The sequence below is a fragment of the Lepisma saccharinum genome, chromosome 15, assembly GCF_977018435.1.
Source record: "Lepisma saccharinum chromosome 15, izLepSacc3.1, whole genome shotgun sequence".
Lineage (NCBI taxonomy): Eukaryota > Metazoa > Arthropoda > Insecta > Zygentoma > Lepismatidae > Lepisma > Lepisma saccharinum.
In genome coordinates this window covers 79,241,337-79,265,112 of record NC_139243.1, presented here as the reverse complement: position 1 = coordinate 79,265,112, position 23,776 = coordinate 79,241,337, and the positions used below count along the sequence as shown (strand labels likewise).

The following is a 23,776-nucleotide window of genomic DNA, read 5'->3' as shown; positions in this document are numbered from 1 at the left end:
AAGGAGCGAATTCGGCAAGAGATCCATAACATTCCGTTGGAGATGGTACGCAACGTCATGGGCGGATTTACTCTGAGACTCCGACAGTGTGTGTAACACCTAGGACGTCATCTTACTGACACCATATTCAAAAAATGAACATTTTTGTGGTACATTAGTAATTTCCACTCATGTACAGTACATTCATGTCTAAAAATAAATAATATTTGCTATCTCTTTTTTTTGTGAATTTCTTAAATCTTCCCGTTTGACTGCCTCGTGGCTGTAATATTTAAGCTATGTTGTGTTAAAGAAACATGAAATAAATCTATCTATATTCAGCACGACATTTCATGAGTAGATTTGTTTCTCTTCCTCGGAGAAGGGAACAGACACTTATCGCCGTGGAAGCGACTATTTCAGGATCTATACGTTTCATGATTATTGCTGGTGACTGTACGTCGCCACTCATATTTTCTTGGCGCTGTTAGTATCAATGTACGTATTAGTATTCTTTATTTAGCGTCGCTTTTCCATAAAAGTATGATGTCGATGATGATGATTTTGATTAGTGATCAGATGAAACTAAACCCATTATAACCCATTTTCTCATTTTATCGCGTTTTTAAAACCCCGTTAATACATTAAATTGCCTTTTTAACATGTAATTCACTTATCTTTACGGCATTGATCACATTTCGCATTTATCGTGATTGCAAAAATCTGTTATCTCTACCAATAAACCATTGGAGTGATCCAAATTTTAAGAAGACCCTTTGCTCTCATTGTTCTAGATGAGAAGACGAAAAAAGTTTCAGAACTGCATATCTTTTTTTTTTCTCAGCTCAAACCAGGAAGTGTTAAAAATGTTTATGTAACTTCAGCTGTTTCCACGAAACAAATATTCAATTCCTTGAACTTTAGCATATGTAGTAGGAACGTCGTAGTTTGATCGTCTGGTCTTCCGAAGATTATTATCGCAACCGGTTTCGAAATGTTTTGGGTAATCCACCAATGACATTCGATCGTCACTTTTTCGCCATCAAATGTTTACATCTGATGTAATCCTAAAGCATTCTGGACTTCTTGTTGTAACAGTTCCTCGATATGTGTATTGGTAGTTGCTAGCGGAAAATAGTTTGCGTTTCATAGTTGTGTTGTATGGCTGAGTCAGTAGACTGTGTTGTATCAGTGTTGCAAAATGCCTTGTGACTGCAACGGCTTAATTCCGTTGCACGAAGAAGAAGAAGAAGAAGAAGAAGAATCGGAAAACCCTGAGACAAGGTACTTTCTATAACGACTCGGATTTTTATGGCATAGCATACTTCTTCCTTTACATGTAGCCAAACAAAGATGTAAAGTGTCGGTATATTACAATGATGGAAACCACTATGTAGCGTACACAGGATTTTTGTTCGGAGGGGTTGGAATTGTAGAAGTGGTTATCACATATCTGCTTTCTAGGTAGGGAGTGGGATAAACTATGAACTATTTTGCAATTGCTAAAAAAGCCTTCGTTTTAAAAGTTGTTAAATGTTGTAATCGGAGGTCATTTTAAGCGGAATTGGCATTCATTTGAAAAAAAAAAGGTTTTCTAGAAATATCGGGACGGGCTGTAGTCCCATCAGCTCCTTCCTTGCGTACGCCAGTGATAGCAACGATGCATATGTATGAATTTCGTGTAACAAATTTTGGCCGAATAAAAACATCTGAAAATTAAGAATTGTGAGCAAAACACCTCAACCTGCACTGTATTTAAATTTCATCACGACGGACCACAAGTTTTTTATTTATAGAATTTCGTTTGGAAAACACAAAAAAATCGTGACTTTTTCTTTGTTCTCACCACGATGACAAATAGAAGGCATCCTAGAAAAAAATGGTTACCGTAGCTTAATGCAGAATTGAATAAGCTACATTTTGATAACTCGTCTTTATGTAGGTCTACTGGTTAATTTTTAATTGGAGTCGAAACTCGAGTGTCCATAATTTTTAATCCGATAGTAGGATCGTGATGTAAGTGTTGAGTAGGTGAGGAGTGGCACAACGCCCACCTTCTTTCTATGGCTCTGTCCGAAAGGTACGAAGTACGTACTTGAAGCATGGTTTTGGCGGAAGTGACCTAGTACAGTTCGAAAGCGCCAAGAACAGGAGTACGCAAGCGCATAACTCGCAGTGCAGATGGAAGCTGACTCGGTCACGTGATTTCCACACTCGTTGTTCGTTTGTTTAAAATCGCGGAGATAGAAAGCCAGCAACTCAGGTTAAATATACGTTATGGGTCAGCAAGTTCTTGGATAAAGTGCTTCCAATGTGTGGAAATGTATGTGTACGAACATTTGAAAATGCAACGTGATTTATTTCCACGGTGAAAAACATGTGTTTATAACGTGGGGAAAACAACGAGTACTCAGTTTTATCTACTGATCGTATTTGGCGCTGCAGTCGAAGTGCAATTCGAAAGACTTTCACTTCCAGTCCACGACTTCAAGATCGCACTCTCGGAGGATGCTCGCTTCAAGTACGGGCTTGCACCTTTCGGACACGGCCATAAGGTACGGTTCTCGGCTCGAACGCAATGCAAAGTGGCGTGATATGTATCCGGAATTTTCGTGCAGTTTCGTGACTAAAACCGATAATAACACCCGCTCGTGTACACAAGCTGTGTTCGCTTCTGCCTCATCAGTGTGTCCGATCAAGTTCATGTTGAGGCTTAATTACTACTATAAGTAGGATTTAATCGCAGAACGTGGCTCCTGTTACCTCGCCAACTAGTGTAATGCAATTACTCTATCGTCTAGAATTACGAACATGTAATGGAGGTAAATTGGCAACTTACCTGGATTGTCGTGAAGTTTCCCAGAATTACGAGTACATTGGCTCACCCGGCTGCCTCGTTCTGCAGTCCAAAATATTTTATTTATTTATTTATTTATTCGTGATTTCGTTTACATGGTGAAGCTAAGGCTGTATAGCCTTGTCTTGCACTTAACCATTTCTGCCAAACTGCAGGTCCAGTCCCGATTAGCCAATTTGTGTATAAAGTGGACTTAAAACAATAAATCAATCAATCATTCAACCATTTCTGTTTCATTACTTCTATTAACTAATATAATGAAAAATGAAAATAATAAAATAGAAGAAATACAGCTTGTATACGTGGGCGCACACACACACACACACACACACACACACACACACACACACACAGAGAAAGCAATTTCATTGTCCACATGAAGCCTAATCCCCCTCCAAGAAATAATCCTGGCTGCGCCATTGCTTTGAAGTAAAAGAAAATATTTCCAATTTTCTCCTCCATTTATTTATTTATCAGAGATTCATAACTGTGTGAGAGGGAGAGGGGGGACTAGGTAACTATTGTACGTGTACATTTTAATGTTTTTCTGTATAATGTGTGTGTGAACAATGATGATTACGTAACAGTAACTTATCGCATTTAACGCTGTAACCTATGCAGTCAAAATTGAATAGGCGAAGCGCTAACAGCGATTCATGTAGTAACGACGTGCTTTTTTATTTGAAAAGCAGGAAATGGATTGCAAATTACTGAAGAAGAGTGGGGAATATCTAGAATTTTGCGACATGTACAGTGGGATGCACAAGTATTGTTCGGCAAAATTGTCCATGACCAGTTTACTATGGTAAAATATTGCTCCTTCTCCCTCAATGAAAAAAATATCGAGAATACTATAGCACAGGTAGAAATTTTTCAGCGAAAAATGCAGGCTCGACCAGGACTCGAACCCCGGTCTCTGGCATACTGTGCCAATGCTCTAACCACTGAGCTACCGAGCCGGCCTGGCCTCGCCTGATTTTTCGCTGTCGCTGTTTTACCTGCGTGGAATCTTCTCTGCCAGTGCTACCGCAACGGGATCTGTTGCCTTTGAAACACAGTAGACTTCGACGTTTCCTGGTTCCTCCCAGCGTAGAGATGTTAATTATTGAAGATTAGGCACACACAGGAGATGTACTACGTGTATACAAAACTACAGTCCGTCCAAAAGAAATAGCACCACTCTTAAAAATTGTATGTTTAGCGTGATTTAATATTAACAATAACCCATCTCCCGACTGCCAGTCTTCCTCACACAATCCTATCTAGAGGTGTGGAGATCTTCAATGGGTAATGGGATGCCGTGGGGACAGCACGTCGAACCCTCAGCCGTTATAGGATATATCAGAGACCAGGCTACGCTATTCTCTCTCTTAGTTTCCCAATTTCCTCACGATGGTGGTTTGCCACTGGTCCTATATACGGACGAAAACCTAGGGATTTAACCCAGGCAGACTCGAACCCATACCATCCCGCAGTCGGAGTCCACCGCACGGCGAAGGAGGAGGACGATTTAATAATAATCATAATTTTTATCCACCCTGTATGCGACCATGGCTTCACCTTTGCTCTGGTCCGGTTCACAGGCTCAGAGCAAAATAAATTGTTTTCTACAGAGCATTCCGTGACATTCGCTACGAGACTCGGCGGCAAGCGGCCCGGCGTCAGAGCTTGTCTTTACCGGTGAACGTGGTCTGCGACAGTCGCACGCTACAGTCTGTTTTTTTCGCTCTCCTTCCCTTTCTGTTGACGTTGCAGACTGACGCCAGTATAATCCTCCCTCGGAAGTTGTGTTGTGTCTTGTCCGTGTGTTGAAGATTGTGGCTTAATATGGCACCACAAAAGTTTACATTACAACAAAGGATTTATCTTGTCGAGTGTTACTTCGGAAAGAGGAATTGTTGAGAAGTGCGACGACGTTTTGCAACGAAATTTCCTGGTGTTCCCGTTCCACATAGGACCACTGTGTTAAACCTCGTAAAAAAGTTTAGAGTAACAGGGTCAGTTCTGAATAAAATTGGAAAGAAAAATGGGGAAATCTAAAAAATAAAGTATACAAAGACAATACGCACACCATCCGTGAGTTGAAAGAGAGTATTGTACGAGAAATCGGGAGAATTACAGTAGACAAACTTGCACGTGTAAATGCCAATTTCCTTCGGAGATGCCAGGAATGTGATGCAGCAGGGGGACATCTTCTGTAGTCAAGGTTAGTACACAATATGAAAACTGTAATTTTAATAGCAGACTCTAGCGACTGTCGCTGACCCGTTCACCGGGAAAGACAAGCGCTGATGCCGGGCCTCTTGCCGCCGAGTCTCGTAGCGAATGTCAGGGAATGCTCTGTATATCGTCCAGTTGCCGGAAGATCACATAATTTATAGCAGAACACAAACGCAGTGGAGCTATTTTTTTGTGACGGACTGTCCAGCCGAAAGACCGTTATTTTCAGTATCCATTATTATAATTACAAATACTAGCTAAGAAAGCCTACTAAGATAAACTATGAGATGTGATCTTAAAACATTTATTTTATTATTTAATACATGATTGGAATAAAAGTAAGTAATTCTTGCTCAGAAGTGGTCTTCCTTGGGAAGTCTCAACTGTTAACAGCATAAATAAATAGCAATACATTCCAATATATGGCCGACTCTATCATATCGTTGCAGATTTTAAATTCCGCTGGCAACAGTGCAAACATTTAAAATGGAATGTTTATTATTGTGATTTAATGATACACATCTTGTTACGCATAAATGCCCATCACTGGTAGCACTGACAGAAAGGCTCTTCCGGTATGAAAATATTCGTCTTTGGCGAGAACTCTTCCACGTAATTTTTTCATAATCTCTGTAACGCTGGTTATCGACCACATTTTAGGAATCTGTGCCGGGTGTTGATGGAGGCTATTACCCTGACCTAAGAGGATCAGAAAATTAATGGCAAATAGGAAGAGGTTGGCTGCGTGTTTTCTCAATTTACACCGTGTTAAGTGGAGTTTGTGGGAATCCTTATTTTATTATACTCGTAACTAGTTTATTGTGGAATTTAATGGGAGAAAAATGTTTAGACGTATTCTAAATTAGGTTAATGTAGATGGCATTAAATACAGCTATGCTATTCTGTTATTACAGGTAATTTGATCATTCGTGGCCAGGCACGTATGTAGAAATATATTTCCGGGGGGGGGGGGTCCGAACCAAGTGTCCCAGAAATAATAATAATAATATTATTATTATTTCTGGGACACTTCTGACTACCATGCTAAAGGTCCCGGGTTCGATCCCCGGCCGGTTCAAATCCGGGAAGTTTTCTAACGTTGGAAGCGGCCCCGGCGCCCACCCAGCGTCGAATGACATGGGTACCTGTGGGAAACCTTGGAGGTAAGGGCGTTCAGGGGCGTGATGCTGATCACATCACCCCCACTCATGACCGTTTGAAGAAAGTGTGGGGTGTTACCCCCACACCCCCTATACGCCTTTATGGCGTCGTGCTAAGCACAGGGGAGCACAAAAAAATTGTTGAAATTAAAACAATTAAATTAAATATTAATTGAAATATGTAAATCTATTAATATTGCATTTTTATTATTACATGAATACTTAAGAAGGTGGTATAAGAGTTTGAGTTGGTGTTTTAAGTCCACTTTATGCACAGATAGGCTAATCGGGACTGAATCTACAGTTTAAAGTGGGATCCGAACCACTATGTGCCTCCACCGGGGATCGAACCCGGGACCCCTTGATTACAAGGCGACGACGCTAACAGCATATGTTTATTATCTATTTAGCGTGTACTTCACATCGCCAAATTTGTATGTAAACAAGGAAATTAATGTCAAAATGACGAAGAATTGAATATTTAATGAATAATGAAAAAGGATGTTCCTGATTAATATTTTATGAATATTTTCATAAGTAGTAGTAGTACTGTGCATAAATCTTCTTTGATACTGTCCTTCAAAGCAGTATGATCCCAATATAATAATAATCTTTGTCTTTCAAGTTAATGGGATATAAATAGGTAACCATCGATTATAGTACAACAAATGCTAAAAAGTACATTTACATTATTTTATTTTTGTACTTGGTAAGTGTTTCGAATGAGTCCAGACCCCCCGCCCCCCCTAAATACGTCCTTGTTCGTGGCGTAATTTAATTGTGTATATCAAAACAAGTTGGATCTGTGTCTACTTCAGTGGCGCAGAAACGGGGGGTACAGGGGTGCTAACGTTGACTTAACTAAATTTTTTGAGGGGGTGCAGTACCCCCTAAATTCGTAGATCAAGTTGTACTCCCTATACCCCCTAAAATAATTTGACAGGCGCAATGTGCTGCTGTCAAAATAACCTACGTTCTAATAGCTCAACACAAAAATGTATTGTTTACAATCATTATCTTCCTTTGCAAAAAAAATTCAAACCACTATAAACTTATTCTACTATTTACATTGTGATACAAACCCTGACACCTTCTGAAAACAAAACCACCTGCATGCAGAAAGCATTGCAAACTCATAGAAGTAAAATAATCCACAGCGTTGTTACAGGATTCATTACGTAAGGTAAAACAATGGCAAATTTGTAGTATGGGATACGCTGCCGCAAATGACGTCTCACTTTAAACCCAATGCTCTTTCTTTTTTTACTTATTGCTTCACCTTTATGGTTAACTCTTTGCACCAGTAATCATTTCCCATAAATTTGGCTTCTTTCTTTGAATATATTTTACTTGCATTATTTAGACAAAATGATATAACATGGTAATGTATATTTCTAAGGTTTGATATAGATAGGAGTGTATTTGAAATTTGTTTGTAGATTTTATGTAAATTGTATCTTATGTAAATAAAATATATAATGGGCATAAACAGCCATATGCATTGCTGTAAGTCCAATAAATATATTGATGATGATCAAAACAAGACAAAAAGTTCGTAAATTTATTGCGGTTGGAAACTTTGACAAGCTTCCTAATAACGATTTTTGTTCCGCCAAATATAGTGCACTTCGTAAAATAACTTGGTGACATGGCAAGGCAAGATATGTGTGAACATTTTGTAGTAATATAACTTTCAATGAGCTTAGAGATTTGTGTACATAATGATATTTTATAACATTGGTTATTTTCTAAAAATAATCATGTGAACAGCAAGGAAGTAGTGCAACTTAGTAATATTGCCTGACTTAGCCTTAGAAAAATAACATGCTGAGTTCTATGCGTGAGGGAAAGTCTCCGTGTTCTCCGAGCTTGTTTTCAAAACACCAGCAAGGACAGCCTTTGCAAAGGGGTGAGAAACAGATTCTACTCAATATTTATGTAACGTTCTGTCAGTGGTATCCTGAGAAACCAGTAAATGAAGTGGTTAAGTTGGTATCCCAGTGCAGTGGTGTGTCAGTGTCTGCAGTTTTAAGGGTTATGAAAGAGAGAATGACCGGGAGAGTAACAATGTATGCGGCTGCATATTCGTCTGATGTTTTGAGTGCGGGTTCTCACATTCAGAGGCTCTTATATAAAATGAATAGGTGCGGCGAACTATGAGTGTAACAGCAGATGATTGCGGTCATGGATCAGCTGACACGGAGTGATACATCGAATCGGTGAGACCGGTTGTTTACAGAAGGTCTCAGGGATGGTGATTTAGACCTTAGTTCGCTTCATTTGTGCTCTTGGAAACCTTTCTAAAGGGATGGAAATTGTTTTAAACGAGTGTGAAACGATGGAATAAGATAAAGTTTAGTTTCAGAAAATCACGCTGCAGGCTAACTCCTCTCTTGTGAAGGGCGGGATGGGGTGGGGTACAGTTCTAAAGAGGTAATCGATTGATTAATAAGATATAAACCTGTTTCAGAATAATATAGGATGACCTTTGACCTTCCTTTCGATTTTTCAAATAGGGGTTTCCTAAAGTAAATATTTTCACAATTGTCAGAAACGAAATTGTGGGAATTTTTACGACCTATGAAATTACATAATTACATAACTTTTCATATTCCATAACTATAAACAGAATTTATAATTTTCCCACTTTATGCATACATAAATGCATCCTATCTGAGCATAAAGTGAATGTAAAACAAGTTTTGACAAACTTCTGAATCGAGACAAGCGGAGAATATGGAAACCTGTGTTTCTGGTGAACTACTGTCAAACATCTATAATCTTATTGAGGTAGGAAATGCATTAAGTCTATCCCTCCCTCTGATAAAATCACAAGTCGCGCCCTGTTTTAATGCCTAGGAAATATCATTGTTCCATTTCAACTAAGAATGATATCGAGATGAGTCAAGTTAATTAATAAAATCAAACTATAAGAAAATTATATAAATCAGGTGAATACACAAGATGTTCCTGTAGGTTCAATGCTTTGCCAGTAGCTTTGTCAAGGGAACTGTGGTGCTTAGATTTGATCCATTTTATTGCGATTTTTTCTGCATCAAAGCAATGCACTGGAAGTCCATTAATTGACAGGAAAAGTAAGTTCAGAAGTTTGGTTGATTGATTTGTAGTTTTAAGTCCACTTTATGCACAGTAAGGCTAATGGACTTACAGTTTATAGTGGAATCCTAACCACTATGTGCCTCCACCAGGTATCGGACCCAGGACCCCTTGATTACAAGGGGACAACGCTACCACTGCGCCATCGGGGAGGCCCTAACAAGCAAGTTTAAAAGTATCGCATGTTCTAAATAATTTCTCTGATCAGTTAAGGATAGATTTATAGCACTGAATCCGCTTTCACATTGAGCTGTAGATATTGGTATAATTTCGATTGTATACATAAGGTCTTTGAGTGAGGTGGCAATGTGTTAGAGGTGTTTACCGAGCCACTTGGCAAGTAACAGCAATCGAAGCAGAACGGGCTGCTGATACACTGAGTCCTTTGGATTTTCTTTCATTAACATTCATCCTCTCTTCGCGATTAGCCAAAGTTGGCATTAAAGCGAAGAAAAATATATCAATGCATTATACTTGCGGACGTGGAGCATAGAGTACAGGTCATTCCATTATAAATAACTGCTATGTCAAATGCTTTATCAGTCTTTTAAACTTGGACCTCTCACTAGTCAGTTTTTAAAGCAATACAATAAACACAACAGCTCTCAACTGGTGCTCGAAGAGCATTGAAGGAAAGCTGCCCAACATGGCACAGTTTCTAGTTTTCGATAGATAACTACTATGTGGAACACGCTCTAGAAGTCTGAGAAAATAACGAATATATCTCAAAGAGACTAGATATGGTATGGTACACATCCGCCAGAAATTGCTTACGATATTTTTATGGGACTAAAATTAACTGAAATGAACTGGAACTCTAAAAGTACGTTATATTTAATAATACCGTTTATATATCCAGTGAGTCCCTGGTTGGGATTTGTAGTGCATAAGCAGAGGTTGAGATGGCTGAAGACGGAGGGTGGGGAAATTTCTCCCATCCCCCTTCAAATCGCACTCTGCTTTAAAATGAAAAGGTGTGTGCTTGTTCTCGACTTTCATATCACAAACTCTGATTTTCCGTTCCATTAAATTACAAATGAACCAAGAACGAGGTCTAGAGCTTTATATGTTTCGAAATTGTTATTTGTTTTCAATGCTGTTTTTAAAAATAGCTGTAGATTCTAAAAAATAAAGAAATAGAAATTATTTATCAAAACTTTCGATTAAAAAAAAAACAAATCAGAAATTCGTGTGTGCTGTTCTAAAATTGAATTTTCCATGCTCCCTATACTATATATATATATATATATATATATATATATATATATATATATATATATATATATATATATATATATATGAAATTCAATTTTAGAAATATGTATATATGTAAGTGTGGAGATTGAATTTTGTACCCCCCAAATGAAAAACGTTCTGGCGCCACTGGCCTACTTCATAATAAGTTGTGTCGAAAGCATTAGAAATTCATAAACATGAAAGAAGCAGAAAAAAATCGATTTTTTATTAACTTTCTTACCGAACCTCATGAGGGTTGAAGTTTCATATTTCTCGTAACAAATTGTGAAAATTGTACTCGTTTCTATTACAACTTATAAAAGCAATTAAACTCATGAACAAGCTTCAAACTTTAAATGCCGAGCAATACTCGTGAATTCAACTGTACACTTGCCAATTTCTTTATACATCATTTTCGTCCAAGACATTATTGGATTATTTCTACGTAGAATTTTCTAACTAAACTAACTCTCTAGCCTTCTTAAACCCGAAGGTTCATGGCTGCAGCAACACAGGCCTTCCATCTGTCCCTATCTTGAGCAAGATCTATATACTCTTTTCCATCCCTACCGATTTCCTTTAGGTCCATCTCAACGTTGTCCCTCCATCTTCGTCTTGGCCTTCCTACAGGTCTCTTACCATCAGGTTTCCCAACAAGAACCTTGTAAACTCCCCTTTCCTCTCCCATTCGTGCCACATGGCCTGCCCACCTAAGTCTTCTTGATTTAATTATTCTAATAATATCTGGACATGAATACAAATTATGTAGTTCTAAATTATGTAACCTTCTCCACTCACCTGTCTCCTCATCCCTTTTAGGTCCAAAGATTTTCCTAAGGATCTTATTTTCAAATACTCTCAATTTATGTTCCTCTTTTAATGTAAGGGACCAAGTTTCACACCCATATAATACTACAGGCAAAATTACTGTTTTGTATATTTTAACTTTTAGTTTCTTAGATATTAAACGAGAAGACAAAAGTTTATGAAGAGAGAAGTAACATGCATTTCCTGAATTAAGCCCGTAGAATTTTCTATTACTTCAAATTAGTCTTTAGTACTTGTTAGTGAAAGTGAAAACTTTTCTAATTAATTTTGCAAAATGTTAAAATGAGTGTATCACAATTGTGTTGCATAAATGGCACAGTACTATTAAATTCGTTGACTACACACCTCTCCTCCTGATTATTGTCTCATTCTGTCCAACTTCTGCCAGCTAGGGACCTGAAGAATGTTTTTCATTGCTCCATTTTTGACATTTGACAGGAAGAGTGGGACGAGGTAATGGGGAACAAGCTTCGCGCATTCAAGCCCATCATTAGTTCATGGCGTTCCTCGTACCGTCCCCCCAGTCCAGAAGAGGTAATTTTACCTCGACTTCGAATTGGACACGGTCGTTTCATCTATGGTCATTTCCTGCAAGGGTTAGACCAGTGGTTTCCAACTTCAAAAGGTCCGAGGGCCAAAATTATATCCAGCAGTTGATTGGCGGGCCGCATTCTTTTTTTGGGGGGGGGGAGGGGATTAAAAATTACAAAAACTGTAAGTACTGTACTACGCATGACCTAAATTTCTAAAATGAGGCAATAAGAACAAGAATCACAAATCAAAATTGTATAATTAGAATTTATTTCACAAAAACCCAATACTTATGGATGAATTCAAAGAAATTAAAAACACACAATACAAATAAGAATCCTTCATAGTAAGTGTTCAATGTGAAAATTGAGGCCGATCTGCTTCTTTTATTAAAGTTGGAATGTCCACTTCAATATATGTATTTGAAAGTCTCAGAAGGTGAAGCAGTGAAGGATCTGCCAGTCGGCTTCTGTAGCGGTTCTTCATGAACTTCATTGAAGAAAAAACACTTTCACACGTGTATGTGCTGCCGAACATCTATGTCATTCTTTGCCCAAAACTACGAAGGTTTGGAAAGCGTTCCTTTGGAAGGTATTTGAAAAACTCTGGCCACTTTTCTTGGCCAGTTTGAAGGAACACATCGCCTTGCAAATCACACAATTCAAGTTGGAGAGAAGCTTCTTATTCTTCGATGTTAACGCCAAGAGGATTGCTAAATAGCTGGATGCTGCTTTTAAGTTCTTCAAAATCTTTAAGTCTGGAGTCAAACTCATCCATTATTTCTTTAATATCTGCACTGAATTCAGAAAAGTCCAGTGTTTCTTCATCTTCTGCTAGCCGCCAACAGATTGGAAAATGGACCACGTTATTCCTCTCCAAAGTAACGTTGAAAATCTTCAGTTTATTACGAAACCCATTTATGTTTCCCATTTAATCTGACACCAGCTGGTTTCTTCCCTGCAGTTTCAAGTTCAGTTCGTTCATATGACCTGTTATATCTGTTAGAAACGTCAGTTGTTTAAGGAAGTCCATAAATAAAACGTATTTTAATAAAAATACATAAAATTAATGTATTTTGCAAACTGGCTTCGCGGGCCGCAAAGAAAGGCATCGCGGGCCGCATGCGGCCCGCGGCCCGCCAGTTGGAAACTCCTGGGTTAGACACTCCGTTGTGTCGTATATGTAATGTTATTTTAAGTGTTCGGCATATTCTTATATCGAATTTGCCAGTGGCGTGGCGTGACTTTTTCAAAAGTGTTACCGGCCATCAGACGTTATCATCTCCACCCTACCGCCCCCCCCCCAAAAAAAACATGCCTTTGATCTGTTTTTTTTTGTGTTTTTTTTTCTTCCCAATCCGCTCAATGCGTTGAGCAGACGACAGAATTCCCCTCCTCCAGCGGTCGGAGGAAGTCCAGATGTACGTACTACTGTTGCCAACTTAGTTTTTTGGAGCAAGGTTTGTCCAAATCACGAATTGCATCAAGTACGTATTTTTTCGTCTATTACTAAACGGTCTCAGTTGTAGTTAAATCCAGCTTTGGCTTTGCAGTCTAGCTCTTGTTGCTTCAGAGAAATAGTATCCCCGTTTTAGGTGGGATTTAGCTCTTTCCTGGAAATCCAATGTGACAACACTTGCTGATCCGGTAGGCCGCAGCGGCAACAGGGCCCCTAAACAGGCATATGAATAGCCCCCTAGCACACTTGCTTCCATGTCTTTCCCCGCTGTTCCCTTGCATTGGCGGGCGCCCTTTCCTCCTGTTGCCTCTTGAGGGTAGTGGAACGGCCCGTCTCTTCGCTTTTGTCGGCTGCAGAAAAAATGTCCTCTGCAATATACACTCAACTGCAATTTATTTAACAATGTTGTTATTTTATTGAGAAAAAACTTTTTAATTTCTTTACATTTTTCTGTTACCTGCGGTAACACCGGTTACATGCACGCCACGCCTCTGGCAATGTGCCGATTTTACTTCCCGCATAGTTTTAACCTTTCCAACGCAGGGATGCGCCTGCGTCGTGGGGATTTTTTTTGGGGGGACAACATTTTATAGTTTAGCTACCAATTCTATATATCTTCACACAAAAAAGGGAGGGTACCGTTTCGTTTGATTGACTTGCTATTGATTCTTAGTAATAGGTTATTATGTATAATTTTTCTACCTACCTGTTGGTGATTGCGGTGAGGGGGTGGAAAGGGAACACCACTTCTTATGCCTTTAGAATCCAAACAGAAAGAGGTGCGGGGGCGTGCTGTTCGCATTAATATAAGTTTAGTCTTCTACATGCTTTTACCTGCGGTGATACTATAGTGGAAGTAGGGTGGCATGTTCTATCTTTTGGGGGGGCACCCTTGTTTCCAATTGTTTATCATCCATGTTGAAATATGATGAGTGACAGTATTTATAACAAATGTTTTTAGTTTTTGCGAGGAAGTTTTTAGTTTCTCATTGTCTTTTTAATTTGTTTTGTCGGTCTCTTAACAGCCTTGCACTTTTCACCTTTCTCAAGGGGCTCTTTTGGTTAGCGCATCGCGCTACGACGCCAGGGTTCCCGGGTTCGAATCCCGACCTGGGCATGGATATTTATGAGTATCCATTCATCAATTTCATCATATCGTCCCCAGATTTGCAAATTAGCCAAAAGTGGCACAAAAAGCGAAGTAAAATAAAGAAAATCAATCAATCAAGGTGCTCTTTATGCTCCTCTTTCCACATTAAGGTAAGGGTTTTAGATAAGAGGATTTTCCTCGTATACATTAAAAGATGCAAAAATGGCCATACGTGCCGACGCACCCAAAAAATGAACTCATTCCTTCACTCCAAAAACAATAGTTCTGTATGTAAAGCCTTGCCACACAATGCATATTAATTTAAATTGTCATTAGAGTATATTTATTTCCTTTTTGAATAAGGGCTTTACATTTTTTTCTCTCAAATCTCTTTCCAGGTACCCAGATGGCTCAGTACGTCTTCGCAATCCACACATCGAACTCATGGACCAGGATATTTTATACCATCTGGCATTGGGTAGCGAATCACATGACCTTGTTGAAATGTTTGGCGATGTTAAGGTATGTGAAGCAATATTCAAAACCATAAGTAGTGTTAATTTGTATGCTCCTGTACAAAATTTTCTTTGGAGATTTTCTAAGTGTGGATCGACATTATACATTCTGAAACGGAAATACAAAGTCAACCAAATCTGCTCAAACATTCTCCGTAGCTATTGGACGGACAACATCTAATGGTTTGATACTTAGTTTTAATTACAGTAAGTTTGGCAACACCGTAAAATGATCCGACATGATGAATAAATGAAATGCTATGGACATTGGTTCATGTTTCTATATTTCTGTTTTTAGTTGTTTTACATAAGGACATTGCTTAGCCAAACTATCTTTGTTTTCCTCTCTTCTTCATGTACTGCTGACCTTTGTAAAAAAGAGACAGCTTCTCTTGTAATCAGGGTGGATAAAAGTAATGATTTTTATTTTAAAAGATCATTTTTGTTGATTTTTTTATTTAAATCGATTTTTGGATTTTTTTTTTTTTAAAAATGCTTAAAATTGCTTGCATGGTTTTTGGCACCATTCACATGGACGTCCGCAGGATTTTTTCCAGGGAGGGGCAAGGATAGTATTTTTTCCAGGGCGGCCAAAAAGCCATTTTCCCCAATAATAATGTTGTACCCTCAAAAAACATTGCGTAAATTTGAATTTATCATGTTCGTTCATTAATTAACACATATTATTGTGGCTGAAATGAAATTATATGTGTCAAATATAATTTTTAGTTGACTTTCATTTTCCAGGGGGGATGAGCACGGCCTACCTTGCTCCCCCCTTCCGGACGCCCATGACCATGCACATAGATATATGCTTTTTTTGTAGAAAGGCTTTTATTAGTAAATTAACAGTTTGGTTGAAGCAAAAAAAATATATACGTAAACATACATTTTTCTGTTGGTTTCTTAATGAAACTAATAATAATTTCAGTAACATTTCTTCCAGTGAAACTAAAACATTCTGGATGTACTCTATAATTGTAACTTAAAATATTAACTTAAATATTTTTATAGTCTTTGTACCTGAATTTTGGAGATTTTTTTAATGATAGTTCGAAAAATATCAGCTGCCATGTTTGTTTACAGTTTAATGATATTGACATTATTTATAGTTTAACATTATTAGTATTTTATATATTTTTCTACACAAAATGTTTGCTATTTTTGCCCATGAAATTAATGAATTTTAAATCAAGAGAAATCCTGTGTTTACATTTCCTTTCGTATGAGTTTCGCACCATCAGTACATGTATTTTATTTCCTTTACTTTCCTATCGTGGAACCTAATAATCATTAAATGATTACGAGAGTAATGTACTTTCACCAAAAGTGTTCCTGATATCTACAAAATCCTTATGTACTTTATTCTATAAATTTATTGACGAATTAATCTGATTTAAATCAAACCACCCTGCTTGTAATGTTCATATTCTCAGCTATCTCGTCGTCTCTCCTCAACACATTTTTATTTTCACTTGTCTTCTGAATCAGGATCAGAACTGTTAATTCGTCAAAGTAATATCCCTTATACACACGAAGAAGAGACGCACTCTTTTTAAACTTTCACCGTATATTTATTCACAGCTCATATACCTTTTCGATCGAAGACAAACACAGGTTGAACGTCATTAGATTTAGAACGCATGCACCCGGAGGGTTTGACACTCTGGCTTGCAGGAAAATCAGTCCTGTCAACCCTGACGTGTGCCATGCCAGGATTGAACCGATAAGGCGGGAATAACATGGACTCTACAAATACCAAGGGGCAGAAGTAAGAATATTTGTTTATTATTCAATTTAACATTTTTTGGGAAGAGGAACTGTTAGTAAGCAACAGAATGTGTTCCAAACCATTTTACATGTTTACATCAAACTTAACCCGTGAGGATGCGCTCAAGGGGTCCCGGGTTCGACGCACATCGTGGTTCGAATCCCGCTTTAAACTGTAGGTCCAGTCGTAATAATCCTTTCTGTTCATAAAGTGGACTTAAATACAAAACTCAGACCCCCGTCAGGATATACATATGGGTAAAATTACTCAGACGATTTTGAAATATAAATATGTTGATTTTTGATCATTTCCAACGAGCACCTGAGGCCACTCTTGTCAGTATCTTCTGACTGTCGGAACTGTAACTTAACTCATGCGTTTCAGTTTAGTATTTCAACATTTTTTTCTCAATTTTATCTTTTATGTGTGTAATATAGTAAAATGTGCAAAATTAATAAGATTAGTTTAATCGATTAAGGTATTGTTATTTACATGTTTTAAAACAATTATAATTCGGATTTTCGAGGTAGTTTTGCTTATTAAGAAGATTTACTCAGAACGCCTCCTAGCGGAGAGTGCGGGACACATAGTTAATAGAAGATAAATTAAATGCTCCTTGGAACGAAAAGAACATTAAAAAGATTCCGAGCCGGTGTAACGGGGAATTTGGACTCCGTAGAAAAGTGACTGTACAGTCAATTTTCTACGCAGTCCAAATTCCCCGTTTTCGTGACGGGGAATTTGGACTCCGTAGAAAAATGACTGTACAGTCAATTTTCTACAGAGAAAAATGACTGCCCTTTTCAGTTCCCGTCAATTAAGCAGGGGGTAAAATATCCCCGTAGAAAAATGACTGCCTGTCAATTCCCACTTAAAAGAGGGGGTACAAATTCCCCGTAGAAAAATGACTGCCCAATTAAATCCTGCTTATATTAGGAGGGGGTACAATTTCCCCGCAGAAAAGTGACTGCCCCCGTAAATCCTGCTTATATTAGGAGGGGGTATAATTTCCCCGTAGAAAAGTGACTGCCCGTTAAAATCCTGCTTATATTAGGAGGGGGTATAATTTCCCCGTAGAAAAGTGACTGCCCTATTAAATCCTGCTAATATGAGAAGGGGGTACAATTTCCCCGTAGAAAAGTGACTGCCCCCTTATATCCAGCTTATATTAGGAGGGGGTACAAATTCCCCGTAGAAAAGTGACTGCCCCCTTAAACTTTGCTTATATTAGGAGGGGGTACAATTTCCCCGTAGAAAAGTGACTGCCCTTTAAATCCTGCTTATATTAGGAGGGGGTATAATTTCCCCGTAGAAAAGTGACTGCCCCCGTAAATCCTGCTTATATTAGGAGGGGGTATAATTTCCCCGTAGAAAAGTGACTGCCCTATTAAATCCTGCTAATATGAGAAGGGGGTACAATTTCCCCGTAGAAAAGTGACTGCCCTATTAAATCCTGCTAATATGAGAAGGGGGTACAATTTCCCCGTAGAAAAGTGAATGCCCCCTTATATGCTGCTTATATTAGGAGGGGGTACAAATTCCCCGTAGAAAAGTGACTGCCCCCTTAAATTCTGCTTATATTAGGAGGGGGTACAATTTTCCCCGTAGAAAAGTGACTGCCCTATTAAATCCTGCTTATATTAGGAGGGGGTATAATTTCCCCGTAGAAAAGTGACTGCCCTATTAAATCCTGCTAATATGAGAAGGAGGTACAATTTCCCCGTAGAAAAGTGACTGCCCCCTTATATCCAGCTTATATTAGGAGGGGGTACAAATTCCCCGTAGAAAAGAGACTGCCCCCTTAAACCCTGCTTATATTAGGAGGGGGTACAATTTCCCCGTAGAAAAGTGACTGCCCCTTTAAATCCTGCTTATATTAGGAGGGGGTATAATTTCCCCGTAGAAAAGTGACTGCCCTTTTAAATCCTGCTAATATGAGAAGGGGGTACAATTTCCCCGTAGAAAAGTGACTGCCCTATTAAATCCTGCTAATATGAGAAGGGGGTACAATTTCCCCGTAGAAAAGTGACTGCCCCCTAATATCCTGCTTATATTAGGAGGGGGTACAAATTCCCCGTAGAAAAGTGACTGCCCCCTTAAATCCTGCTTATATTAGGAAGGGGTATAATTTTCCCGTAGAAAAGTGACTGCCCCTTTAAATACTGCTTATATTAGGAGGGGGTATAATTTCCCCGTAGAAAAGTGACTGCCCTTTTAAATCCTGCTAATATGAGAAGGCGGTACAATTTCCCCGTAGAAAAGTGACTGACTTATTAAATCCTGCTAATATGAGAAGGGGGTACAATTTCCCCGTAGAAAAGTGACTGCCCCCTTATATCCTGCTTATATTAGGAGGGGGTACAAATTCCCCGTAGAAAAGTGACTGCTCCCTTATATGCTGCTTATATTAGGAGGGGGTACAAATTCCCCGTAGAAAAGTGACTGCCCCCTTAAATCCTGCTTATATTAGGAGGGGGTACAATTTCCCCGTAGAAAAGTGACTGCCCGTAAAAATCCTGCTTATATTAGGAGGGGGTATAATTTCCCCGTAGAAAAGTGACTGCCCTATTAAATCCTGCTAATATGAGAAGGGGGTACAATTTCCCCGTAGAAAAGTGACTGCCCCCTTATATGCTACTTATATTAGGAGGGGGTACAAATTCCCCGTAGAAAAGTGACTGCCCCCTTAAATCCTGCTTATATTAGGAGGGGGTACAATTTCCCCGTAGAAAAGTGACTGCCCGTAAAAATCCTGCTTATATTAGGAGGGGGTACAATTTCCCCGTAGAAAAGTGACTGCCCTATTAAATCCTGCTAATATGAGAAGGGGGTACAATTTCCCCGTAGAAAAGTGACTGCCCCCTTATATGCTGCATATACTAGGAGGGGGTACAAATTCCCCGTAGAAAAGTGACTGCCCCCTTAAACTTTGCTTATATTAGGAGGGGGTACAATTTCCCCGTAGAAAAGTGACTGCCCCTTTAAATCCTGCTTATATTAGGAGGGGGGATAATTTCCCCGTAGAAAAGTGACTGCCCTATTAAATCCTGCTAATATGAGAAGGGGGTACAATTTCCCCGTAGAAAAGTGACTGCCCTATTAAATCCTGCTTATATTAGGAGGGGGTACAATTTCCCCGTAGAAAAGTGACTGCCCCCTTATATCCTGCTTATATTAGGAGGGGGTACAAATTCCCCGTAGAAAAGTGACTGCCCCCGTAAATCCTGCTTATATTAGGAGGGGGTATAATTTCCCCGTAGAAAAGTGACTGCCCTTTTAAATCCTGCTAATATGAGAAGGGGGTACAATTTCCCCGTAGAAAAGTGACTGCCCTATTAAATCCTGCTAATATGAGAAGGGGGTACAATTTCCCCGTAGAAAAGTGACTGCCCCCTTATATCCTGCTTGTATTAGGAGGGGGTACAAATTCCCCGTAGAAAAGTGACTGCCCCCTTAAATCCTGCTTATATTAGGAAGGGGTATAATTTTCCCGTAGAAAAGTGACTGCCCTATTAAATCCTGCTTATATTAGGAGGGGGTATAATTTCCCCGTAGAAAAGTGACTGCCCTTTTAAATCCTGCTACTATGAGAAGGGGGTACAATTTCCCCGTAGAAAAGTGACTGCCCGTAAAAATCCTGCTTATATTAGGAGGGGGTATAATTTCCCCGTAGAAAAGTGACTGCCCTATTAAATCCTGCTAATATGAGAAGGGGGTACAATTTCCGCGTAGAAAAGTGACTGCCCCCTTATATCCAGCTTATATAAGAGGGGGTACAAATTCCCCGTAGAAAAGTGACTGCCCCCTTAAATCCTGCTTATATTAGGAGGGGGTACAATTTCCCCGTAGAAAAGTGACTGCCCCTTTAAATCCTGCTTATATTAGGAGGGGGTATAATTTCCCCGTAGAAAAGTGACTGCCCGTAAAAATCCTGCTAATATGAGAAGGGGGTACAATTTCCCCGTAGAAAAGTGACTGCCCTATTAAATCCTGCTAATATGAGAAGGGGTTACAATTTTCCCGTAGAAAAGTGACTGCCCCCTTATATCCTGCTTATATTAGGAGGGGGTACAAATTCCCCGTAGAAAAGTGACTGCCCCCTTAAATCCTGCTTATATTCGGAGGGGGTATAATTTCCCCGTAGAAAAGTGACTGCCCCTTTAAATCCTGCTTATATTCGGAGGGGGTATAATTTCCCCGTAGAAAAGTGACTGCCCTATGAAATCCTGCTAATATGAGAAGGGGGTACAATTTCCCCGTAGAAAAGTGACTGCCCCCTTATATGCTACTTATATTAGGAGGGGGTACAAATTCCCCGTAGAAAAGTGACTGCCCCCTTAAATCCTGCTTATATTAGGAGGGGGTACAATTTCCCCGTAGAAAAGTGACTGCCCGTAAAAATCCTGCTTATATTAGGAGGGGGTACAATTTCCCCGTAGAAAAGTGACTGCCCTATTAAATCCTGCTAATATGAGAAGGGGGTACAAATTCCCCGTAGAAAAGTGACTGCCCCCTTAAACTTTGCTTATATTAGGAGGGGGTACAATTTCCCCGTAGAAAAGTGACTGCCCCTTTAAATCCTGCTTATATTAGGAGGGGGTATAATTTCCCCGTAGAAAAGTGACTGCCCTATTAAATCCTGCTAATATGAGAAGGGGGTACAATTTCCCCGTAGAAAAGTGACTGCCCTATTAAATCCTGCTTATATTAGGAGGGGGTACAATTTCCCCGTAGAAAAGTGACTGCCCCCTTATATCCTGCTTATATTAGGAGGGGGTACAAATTCCCCGTAGAAAAGTGACTGCCCCCGTAAATCCTGCTTATATTAGGAGGGGGTATAATTTCCCCGTAGAAAAGTGACTGCCCTTTTAAATCCTGCTAATATGAGAAGGGGGTACAATTTCCCCGTAGAAAAGTGACTGCCCTATTAAATCCTGCTAATATGAGAAGGGGGTACAATTTCCCCGTAGAAAAGTGACTGCCCCCTTATATCCTGCTTGTATTAGGAGGGGGTACAAATTCCCCGTAGAAAAGTGACTGCCCCCTTAAATCCTGCTTATATTAGGAAGGGGTATAATTTTCCCGTAGAAAAGTGACTGCCCTATTAAATCCTGCTTATATTAGGAGGGGGTATAATTTCCCCGTAGAAAAGTGACTGCCCTTTTAAATCCTGCTAATATGAGAAGGGGGTACAATTTCCCCGTAGAAAAGTAACTGCCCTATTAAATCCTGCTAATATGAGAAGGGGGTACAATTTCCCCGTAGAAAAGTGACTGCCCCCTTATATCCTGCTTATATTAGGAGGGGGTACAAATTCCCCGTAGAAAAGTGACTGCCACCTTATATGCTGCTTATATTAGGAGGGGGTACAAATTCCCCGTAGAAAAGTGACTGCCCCCTTAAATCCTGCTTATATTAGGAGGGGGTACAATTTCCCCGTAGAAAAGTGACTGCCCGTAAAAATCCTGCTTATATTAGGAGGGGGTATAATTTCCCCGTAGAAAAGTGACTGCCCTATTAAATCCTGCTAATATGAGAAGGGGGTACAATTTCCCCGTAGAAAAGTGACTGCCCCCTTATATGCTGCTTATATTAGGAGGGGGTACAAATTCCCCGTAGAAAAGTGACTGCCCCCTTAAATCCTGCTTATATTAGGAGGGGGTACAATTTCCCCGTAGAAAAGTGACTGCCCGTAAAAATCCTGCTTATATTAGGAGGGGGTATAATTTCCCCGTAGAAAAGTGACTGCCCTATTAAATCCTGCTAATATGAGAAGGGGGTACAATTTCCGCGTAGAAAAGTGACTGCCCCCTTATATCCAGCTTATATAAGAGGGGGTACAAATTCCCCGTAGAAAAGTGACTGCCCCCTTAAATCCTGCTTATATTAGGAGGGGGTACAATTTCCCCGTAGAAAAGTGACTGCCCCTTTAAATCCTGCTTATATTAGGAGGGGGTATAATTTCCCCGTAGAAAAGTGACTGCCCGTAAAAATCCTGCTAATATGAGAAGGGGGTACAATTTCCCCGTAGAAAAGTGACTGCCCTATTAAATCCTGCTAATATGAGAAGGGGTTACAATTTTCCCGTAGAAAAGTGACTGCCCCCTTATATCCTGCTTATATTAGGAGGGGGTACAAATTCCCCGTAGAAAAGTGACTGCCCCCTTAAATCCTGCTTATATTCGGAGGGGGTATAATTTCCCCGTAGAAAAGTGACTGCCCCTTTAAATCCTGCTTATATTCGGAGGGGGTATAATTTCCCCGTAGAAAAGTGACTGCCCTCTTAAATCCTGCTAATATGAGAAGGGGGTACAATTTCCCCGTAGAAAAGTGACTGCTCTATTAAATCCTGCTTATATTAGGAGGGGGTACAATTTCCCCGTAGAAAAGTGACTGCCCCCTTATATCCTGCTTATATTAGGAGGGGATACAAAATCCCCGTAGAAAAGTGACTGCCCCCTTAAATCCTGCTTATATTAGGAGGGGGTATAATTTCCCCGTAGAAAACTGACTGCCCTATTAAATCCTGCTAATATGAGAAGGGGGTACAATTTCCCCGTAGAAAAGTGACTGCCCTATTAAATCCTGCTAATATGAGAATTGGGTACAAATTCCCCGTAGAAAAGTGACTGCCCCCTTAAATCCTGCTTATATTAGGAGGGGGTACAATTTCCCCGTAGAAAAGTGACTGCCCGTAAAAATCCTGCTTATATCAGGAGGGGGTATAATTTCCCCGTAGAAAAGTGACTGCCCTATTAAATCCTGCTAATATGAGAAGGGGGTACAATTTCCGCGTAGAAAAGTGACTGCCCCCTTATATCCAGCTTATATAAGAGGGGGTACAAATTCCCCGTAGAAAAGTGACTGCCCCCTTAAATCCTGCTTATATTAGGAGGGGGTACAATTTCCCCGTAGAAAAGTGACTGCCCCTTTAAATCCTGCTTATATTAGGAAGGGGTATAATTTCCCCGTAGAAAAGTGACTGCCCTTTTAAATCCTGCTAATATGAGAAGG

At 39.5% G+C, this 23,776-nt stretch overlaps 1 protein-coding gene across 2 annotated transcripts in view; it reads left to right on the top strand.

Moving 5' to 3' along the window:
- LOC145999770 (uridine phosphorylase 2) overlaps window positions 1–23,776 on the top strand; it is a 137,968-nt gene that overhangs the window by 59,571 nt on the left and 54,621 nt on the right. Inside the window, exons 1-2 of one of the 2 annotated variants that reach the window (XM_083137065.1) lie at window positions 2,486–2,534; window positions 14,875–14,998. In XM_083137065.1, coding sequence (XP_082993191.1) covers window positions 2,488–2,534; window positions 14,875–14,998 — 171 coding nt within the window. In that variant the 5' untranslated portion in view covers window positions 2,486–2,487. Of the gene's footprint in view, window positions 1–2,485; window positions 2,535–14,874; window positions 14,999–23,776 lie in introns of those variants that run through there. The other variant, XM_083137066.1, reaches the window with a different exon arrangement.